The sequence below is a fragment of the Aplysia californica genome, unplaced genomic scaffold (assembly GCF_000002075.1).
Source record: "Aplysia californica isolate F4 #8 unplaced genomic scaffold, AplCal3.0 scaffold00113, whole genome shotgun sequence".
NCBI lineage: Eukaryota > Metazoa > Mollusca > Gastropoda > Aplysiida > Aplysiidae > Aplysia > Aplysia californica.
This window is the reverse complement of record NW_004797383.1, coordinates 385,330-394,500: the sequence shown is the minus strand read 5'-3', so window position 1 is coordinate 394,500 and position 9,171 is coordinate 385,330. Positions and strand designations below refer to the sequence as shown.

Below are 9,171 nucleotides of genomic sequence, written 5' to 3'. Positions count from 1 at the left end.
AGAGAGAGAGAGAGAGGGAGTGAGAGAGAGAGGGGGGTGTAAGGGTGAGAGAACGGTGTACAGGGTGATCAAAAAAAAACTTTACAACTTGTTTTGTAAATATCTTCGTCCATACAGAAGTTGTGCCTTTAAGATTTGAACATAACGTTTGGAAGCCAAAAGGAATTTGTCTGACATGTATTTTAGATAAGTCCATCAAATGGTTTTGCTCTATAGAGCGCATTAAAATAACAACCCATTTTCAACCTTGTCACCATTTTCATAGCATGACGCACCAGTTCGCATTAGGCCTACCACTAAAAGTTGCAACAATCACGCCATATTGTAAGCTACAGCAGTCTAACAAGTCAACAGAAGTTTGCTTATATTATTTTTCCCAAATTTTGTTTGCCTGCTGAGAACATGGCTACGTTTAGTAAAGAGCAGAGAGCTTTTTGTATTGAACATTACCTCTCCACAAACTCCCCATCCCTGACATTTCGTAAGTTCTGCGCACGGCAAGGAGAGAATGCTTAGGTGCCCTCAAGACCTTTGACGTCATGAGTAGAGACCATCCGTCAGTTTGGATCTATAGCGAATCAGAACTAAAAAGTTCTTTAAAAAATGACCACTTCAGGTCGAACACGCACCATGCGCAGCCCTTTAAACGTCACCAGAGTGCAGATTTCAGTAGCCGAGTCCCATGAGACATCTATCCGTAGACGATCTGTAGCTAGAACTTTCCCACACATCAACAGTCAACATTCTCATGGCAGATCTTAACCTACGACTATGCCATATTCATCTTCGCTAGGCCAAGGTGACATGGATCAGAGCATGGCAATGTGTTCATGATTCCTCGATTGTCTTGTAAAGTGGGATCATTTCCTCAATGAAATTTGGTTTAGTGCAAAGCCCATTTTCACCCTGCGGGATAAGTTAACTCCAAAAAATGCTGTCTATTGGGCACCCCACTCTATTGTCTCTTGAAGCCACTTATTAGCGAACATGTACAGTGTATGTGGCTTTAAAAACTCATGGTTTAGCAGGTCCTTGTATTAGGGCGCCACTGAACATTTCGAACGACGCCTTAAAAATGTGCTGAGTCCAATGGAGGGAATGTGGAGCACTCTTCTAGGAATTTCAGAATGAAATTATTAGGTTTTTAAAACTCTGTAAAAGAAATAAAATATTGTTTAAATGTCACAGGGATGGAAAATTAATGTTAAAGAGAGGCTAAAGAAAAAGGTCAACTATTCTTTCCACGACTTCCTTTACAAGATTGTTAAACATTGGTGAACTTTGCGTTTTTGGGTGCTTTTATCTTTTAGCCGTTTCCGTTTTCAAAACATGTTTCTTATTCGTAGAGTTTATATCAAACAAATTCCTTTTGAATTAATTATGTCTGTTCCAAATTACAGCATTCTAGAACAATTTTTGCGCGAGATATTCAGAAACAAAGTTGTAAAGTTGTTTTTGGATCACCCTGTATGTATGTTGCTTAGAGGTTTACTGTTAAATGGCATTCAATACTTTCCAAGTTAATCTGGCGTATTAGGAAACATAAGTAAAAAATGTATTTTCCATTATGTTTCCAATCACAAAACCCACTTAATTATAATCTAAACACGAAGTTGTTCATCCATTTCATCAACTATTCATTCATGTCTTTACTGACATTTTTGAAAATTATTTTCAAACCAAATTAGTTGATCCCATCCCGCATTAATGTTTCCCTCCATTTGCTCATTCGTTCTACAGTTTCTCACTTTTGTTTCATTCAGAATGTCCAGCAAAGACGTGGGGTAAAGACTGTAAGGAAGCCTGTGATGGTCGATGTGTAGACCAATTGTGCCACCACATCAGTGGGACTTGTGACGACTGCCAACCCGGGAAGGAAGGAGATCTCTGAGAACAAGGTCATCATCATCATCATCATTGCCTTTCTCACCCTGCACCAGGGTATAGGCCACGGACAAACACCTTCCACCTTTCTCTATCCTGGGCTAGCCTCTTAATGTTATTCCATGTCTTCCCACTTTTCTGTACATCGATTTCTGTGATTTTTCTCCAGGTTCCTCGCGGTCTTCCCCTTGATCTCTTACCCTGTGGGTTCTAATCCCAAACTTTCTTTGTTATGTGTGTGGTGTTAAAAGATTGTGTGTGCTTATGATGAGTGTTGTGTACGTCCTTTTTAGTGTAGAAGAGCGTGTATTGTTGTCTTTAGGTGAACCAAATTGTTGGTTATACTGATAATCGGCTTAACCGCATTTCATTTATGTCTGAATAAGGTTCCTAGTCTTGTGTGTCAAAGACTTGAGTGAGATCGAATACAAAGGAGGAAAGAATTATTATGGAGTGGCTCAATTTTTTTAATGATATGTATTATTCTACTCAGTTAGTGTTGGCCTTGACGGGAAGACCTTAAACATTGTAAAAGTGGTAGAACTATCTACAGGTCCGCTGGACACACGTCACCCACTGGCTCTGTAAACGCCACAGCTGTTGTCTTCTGCATGGTTTATGTTATAGAAAAAAATCTGTCTCCCTTTCAACCTCCGCCCCCCCCCCCCTCTCTCACACACACACACACATACACACACACACACACACACACACACGCGCGCGCGCACGCACGCACACACACACACACACACACACACACACACACACACACACACACATACACATACACCTATACGCTCTCTCTCTCTCTCTCTCTCTCTCTCTCTCTCTCTCTCTCTCTCTCTCTCTCTCTCTCTCTCTCTCTCTCTCTCTGTCTCTCTCCCATTCCATATCTACCTCTTTTCTCGCTTTTTCTTCCTTCGTCCCTACCCCCTCTCTCATTCTCACTGCACTGTATCGCTCCTTCTCTCTCATTCTCTTCCCGAATCTCTTCTATCTTTTTCTCTATCTCTTTCTCTCTCTATGCCTCTTTGTCTGTCTGTCCAACCCCGCTCTCTTGCTTGGTTTTTATGAAATACAATTTCGGATGAGGACGTTTGACGTAGATTAGTAAGTCTGTGAGAGCTTTCAGCGAGACCTGCTCCGTGTTCCTTCTCAACAATTATTTGTTTTATTATTGTTCTCTCGGTCTGCCAAAACTTTTTGTATAAAAACATGATTGTTTTTATCCAACTAGAAATTAGTTTGTTTTTTGTGTTGCTTTTTGTGTTGTTTTTTGTTGTTCTTCTTTTTTTATGAGCAATATTAATTTTATTTTCCCCGACTGCGCTTATTTGATTCAATATTTAGGTTTATTTTTTTCCCTGAACAATTTTTATTGTGAGGTTTTTTTTCATTATGGGTTCCTTTTCTCTCAACAGACTGTGAAGACTTTACCTACGGCAGTCGCTGTGTGCACCAGTGTAGTGGAAAGTGCTCGGAGGATGTCCCTTGTGACAAACGAGATGGAAACTGTCTGGGTGGTTGTATCTCTGGCTATCTGGGACAGTTCTGTGATCAACGTGAGTGATTAGGAAAAACAGATGGGCTGAGAGATTTTTTTTTCTTTGGAAGTGTTTTACGGTGCTCGCAACTGCATATGGTCAAACGAGCCCGCGGGACACATTAAACATTTTCAGTTTGGAAGGAATTAATCTTAAATTTGGCCTGGGTGGCGGCCGAAGCCTACTCATCGATTTTAGGACCTCCAAGGGCAATTTACACACAGGACCGCCGAGATTTTTTCGCCACTTAGCTTTCGAATTTTACATAATTAATGAAGGTTCAGAATCATTTAAACGGTGCACAGTTTAATTGAGGAGCCTGAGGTCACTGTAATTTAATTTTCGTTTTTCATTAGTTTCGTTTAGATCTAATCTTGGGAGAGTCCGTATTCTAAGACGCCTTTGAAAATAAGTTAGGTTTACTTTCACTGCGCAGTGAAATTCTGGAGTGTACAACCACGAAAGCGGAATAGAGATTCAATCTATACATCTCTATATCTAGACCTTTTATTTTTTTGCATCTCTCAAGATTTATTGCTTCATTCCAGTAGAGTGTAGATATAGTAGGCCAATAACTTTCAGTTGATGTTAATGCACCGATCATTCATTTCATCGAAAGGGGGTCCAGCTAGTTTTCATAATTATATATCTCTTCTATCGTTGATCTAATTCGTTAGGCTATGATGTGTTCATCTCCTAAATATTTCCCCGTTTCTTTTGGCCCAATGATTCGCCCTGTTATTTCAGAATGTCCAAACAACACTTACGGTCTCAACTGCTCCAACACCTGTAGCCCCACGTGTGTACTCAGAGCCACCAGCAGCAGCGCCAGTGACACACTCAGGCGATGTCATCATGAGGCTGGGGCATGTCTCTACGGTTGCCTGGAAGGTTACGAGGGAGTGAGGTGCTCCGAGAGTGAGTCCCTTTAACGACTGTTGATTATTTGTGTTTGGTTTTCTCTAGAACATCAGCGTCCTGCTACCTATAATGTAAGATACTTCAGTGATGGAAACGTTTTGGACTTCAAGTGAGGTTGTCAGATGAAGAGATAAAATGGACCTGGAAGAACAAAATACATCAGACCCAACAGGAACTTTATCTCCCAACTGTTGAGTTTTGTCGTGGTTTACAGAAGTATCACAGCTTTACCTCGTAGAGACACTCTGTACTCCTCTATCTCACACATGTACTTCGATAGCACAGGAATGTGATGTCTTACCCACACGTACTTCACTAACACAGATATGTACTTCGACAATACACGCCTGTGTTCCCTTTGATCTAATACACGGGCACATCGATAACACAGGTGGGTTTTTACTTCTTTTTTTTTTTTTGGTAAGTGTTTTAAAGCGCTCGCAACTGCATAAGGTCAAATGATCACGCGGGACACATTGAATATTTTTCGTTGGTGGGAAGTTTTGAATTTTGCCAGGGTGGCGGCCGAAGCCTACTCTTATCTATTCTGGACCACCAAGGGATCATTAACGTGCGCAACTTGCACATGGGACCTCCGAAAATTGCTGGACAAAGTGGACGCCATCCTATCGGGGGAAAGGAGCTTAGCAAGCCGCGTTTCTTGAAACCGCGCCCATGTACCTTAGCTCTCACAACAGACATGTAACAGAAACAAAATGAAACTGCATTATATCTTTAAAACTAACTTCAAATTATATATATTCGCTACGCACAAAGGAATTGTGTGTACAAATCTCTGATTTTGCAAGTAGTTAGACTCTTTCCTCTGGCACTCGGGCACAGGTACTTAGTAATATAATTTATTGGGGTCAGTCTGACGTGTACAACACCCCAGCATAGAATAGGCATCGGTCATCGAGTTGAGTTTCTCTTTCATCTCTCAGGTGACAATGAGGACATTCAAGTAGGTGCTATCGTTGGACTGGTCATGGTCATCATCCTGCTGATTGGCGCTCTGGTTACAATTTTGTTGTACAGGTAAGACACACCCACACGATGATTACGTTTTCTGATAACCTGGCCCATCTACCCATCCTTCAACCAATCTGTGTACTATGTGTCTGATTCGCTCCACCCATCTCTCTCTCTCTCTCTCTCTCTCTCTCTCTCTCTCTCTCTCTCTCTCTCTCTCTCTCTCTCTCTCTCTCTCTCTCTCTCTCCCTTTTTCTCACTGTCTCTCTTTCTCTCTTCCATCCTGTTTTAGGCAACTCCCCAAGCAGATTGTCATTTGCAGACCCGATAAAACAAAAAGTTCTATCACGAAAATGGTATATTCAAGGTACACAAGTCACAAACCATTCTGAAAGTCGTAGCCGCATACATTATTGTCTCGCAATACACCGTGTTTTACCATTCCACCTTTCAAAACAGTGTTTTCAGTAACAAGACCTCCGATATGCTTCCCGGGAAGCTGAGAATGTTTCGGAGTGTTCTATGGTCTGCTGGGGTAATAATATAGTGTAAAGCGCATAGAGCCTGCTGCTGAGCGGGGATATGCGCTATACAAATGCTATCTATTATTATTATTATTATTATTATATCGTCAATTTCCGATAAGACCGAGCCTGATGGTTTTGAGGAATAGAAACTCCTCAAGAATAAAAAAATGGTGTTCTTTTCTCGTCAAGGAAACGAAGAAAGGCCCAGAAGGAAAGCAACTCACCACAAAATGATGCGGTCTCCATGGATACTGCTGACGCCGAGAACAAAACCAAACAGAACCCGTATGAGAACCAGGAGAACACAGGTAGGAGTTGTGTCAGGAAACACAGGTACTAAGTAAACGTTTTGTCAGGGTATACAGGTAAAAGTTTTGTCAGGATGCACAGGTAAACGTTTTGTCAAGATATACAGGTAAAAGTTTTATCAGGATACACCGGTAAAAGTTATGTCAGGATACACAGGTAAAAGTTTTGTCAGGGTATACAGGTAAAAGTTTTATCAGGATGCACAGGCAAAAGTTTTGTAAAAGTTTTACACAGGCAAAAGTTTGGTAAAAGTTTTACACAGGCAAACGTTTGGTAAAAGTTTTACACAGGCAAAAGTTTTGTTCAGGTAAATATTTTGTCAGGGTATACAGGTAAAAGGTTTATCAGGATACACAGGCAACAGTTTTGTCAGGATATACAGGTTAAATTTTTATCAGGATACACAGGCAAAAGTTTTGTCAGGATATACAGAAGTTTTATCAGGATACACAGGTAAAAGTTATGTCAGGATACACAGGTAAACGTTATGTCAGGATACACAGGTAAAAGTTTGGTCAGGATACACATGTGAGAATTTTGTCAAGGCACCGCTTTTCTGGAAATTTTGTGGACTTCTTATACTTGTATAATGTCCTGGAATATACCCCGTTCTTTGTTATATTCGTTTTTATGTAGCTGTTTCGTACGTCCTCATCAACAAAATTTACATAATTTAAGAGACGGGCTTCGACCGTGCCTGTAAGAGCCAAGCCAGGCTGAGAGAGGTACACTGTCCCAGCTGACAGACAGAGAGACTCGATGGAAAGTCCTCCCATACGGGAATCGCACAAATGTTTTCTTTGTACTCGTATGACGGGAAAGTGCGCAATTGGTACACCTCTGATACCCAGTTTTCTTTATTTGTTCGGACAAAACGATAAATTGTTCACTTTGAAAAGCTGAAAGAGTAGAAAAGTGATATTCAGGAGACACCAAGAAGTATGTTTGGTCATAAATGTTAAGTAATTATGGGCAGGTTATTATTTCATTTTCAGCCATGTTGCTGTTCCCTGGTTGTCAGGGGATAAGTCACGAGGATTGTTACGTAAGACAGCCTAACTATGTGATATCTTTATTGACACCAACAAATGTTCCCAAATCCGTGGTTACAATAAAGATATTTTTTTCTTTTTAGTAGAAGTTTTACGGCGCTTGCAACGGCATACTGTCATATGAGCGCCAGAAGATTAGAGGTGTTAACAAACAAAAAGAAAGAAGAAAGGGAGATAAGGACGATAGATGTTTGATAGGAAAGAAGGAACAAAGCACACCAGAGCACCCGCCAATCACCCACAAAGATACTTCTTTAATTTGTGGTCACTACATTGTTTTATGTTTGCCCATTAAAAAAGTCACTAAGACCTTAACAATGCTCTTTTTTTCTAGCGCTGGTTTTTATGTTTGTTTTGTTGTTGTTGTTGTTGTTGTAGTTGCTGACGTAATTTTAAAAAAAATTGTTTTCTTTAAAAAAATCAAATAATTGTTCCCAATATTCCAGACGACGCCAAGCCACAAGTAGAAACATCTCAGGCTTCCAAAGGACCAAGTCACACAGCTCAACCAGTGACGGATGTAGATACATCTACCTACTGTAACGAGGAATCTGTCTATGAAATGTTATAAAACACGGAGCTTCATATTCTGTTTGGCAAAGAAAATAAATTCCATCAGAATCAAGCCAAGGGAAGTCACTCAGTGTATCCGATGACTCCTTTGCTATGTTGAGAGTTGTGGGTACGCTGTACTTTAGACTGCAGAAGATATTCAGAGACGTCTCCGGCGAGCACTATTCGGAGCCGTACTCCTGCACACAGATGCACTGCTTTGGGGAGTCAAACTGCGTATTGTTTGCTGCAAATCACACATATAGCCACCGGAACTGTCGCAAATCAATTATTGTCAAGAAAATTCCAAATCTAACTGCTAATATCAAACTATGGTTCAAAACGGGGGGGGGGGGGGGGGCTCGTATTTGGTCCAGAAGCACAAAGCATTTCGATTGGTCTATCTCTGTCGAAGACGTCTCCGGATAGATACCGCGGCTTTAGACTTTTCTTGTGTTTCTTACACTCGCTGAAGACTGAAGATGTTTTCTTTGACCGTGAGGCACATAAGAAACCAACTTGCCTTCGGGTCAAAGTCGAGATAAGCAGACTGCACCAGCACTACATGTTCCTTCCTCTCTCAATATTTCCAACTGGCTCAATTCGTCGATAAAAGCTAAATTAGACTTCAGCTCTCTGTTGTCGAATAGACTGTTACTTTTTTCAAATCTTTAATAAAAAAAAAACCCACATCGCTTAGAGACTACCCGGGAATATATGCGACCACTTAAAGGCGATATAACGTAACGATAAAAATAATTTGTTTTGTTAATTAAGTTTATTTCGAGGACTAGAAAGATGTTCTTTCTTGCATCGTCTAGGTACAGTATCCTTGGAATCAACCTGCATGCGATTTACTATTCTATGAAAAAGAATGCACATTATTGCTTATTTTTTTTTTTTCATTCCTTGTTGTTTCATCCCCACTTGTGCTGGCTAAAATCAGCTGAGCATGACGTCACAGACCTGTGTTTTGTGTAACACCGATGGAATAAAGAATGTAGCAGGACGGACAGAGATCTGCTCCATCGTTATGACGTCATGGTTGTGCCATCATGGCCTACCTCGGACTTTTGCCATTATGGAATGTAACCATTTTGTAATCCCCCCCCTCTCTCTCTCTCCCTCTTTCTCTCTCTCTCTCTTTCTCTCTCTCTCTCTCTCTCTCTCTCTTTTTTTCTCTCTCTCTCTCTCTGTCTCTCTCTCTCTCTCTATGGTGTATCATTTAGTTGGATTTGTTTTTTGGGGGTTTCTTTTTTTTTTCAAAAGTACCGACCCATTATCCTCAGTTTAGACATTTCCAGTATTTTAATGAATAACAATGGATTCCAGAACAACAAATTATCGGGTTTTCTCGATTTTCTCAAAAGAGACAAGAATGAGTTAGGCCATTTTGGCAGGATCATGACG

At 40.7% G+C, this 9,171-nt stretch overlaps 1 protein-coding gene across 1 annotated transcript in view; it reads left to right on the top strand.

Moving 5' to 3' along the window:
• LOC101859476 overlaps positions 1 to 7,839 on the top strand; it is a gene marked incomplete in the record, with an annotated part of 60,061 nt that extends 52,222 nt beyond the window's left edge. The window contains 5 exon segments of the mRNA XM_035969087.1: positions 3,320 to 3,446; positions 4,176 to 4,346; positions 5,294 to 5,387; positions 6,038 to 6,156; positions 7,656 to 7,839. Of these exon segments, the coding sequence (XP_035824980.1) occupies positions 3,320 to 3,446; positions 4,176 to 4,346; positions 5,294 to 5,387; positions 6,038 to 6,156; positions 7,656 to 7,780 (636 nt within the window).
• Between the last annotated feature and the right edge of the window lie 1,332 nt (positions 7,840 to 9,171).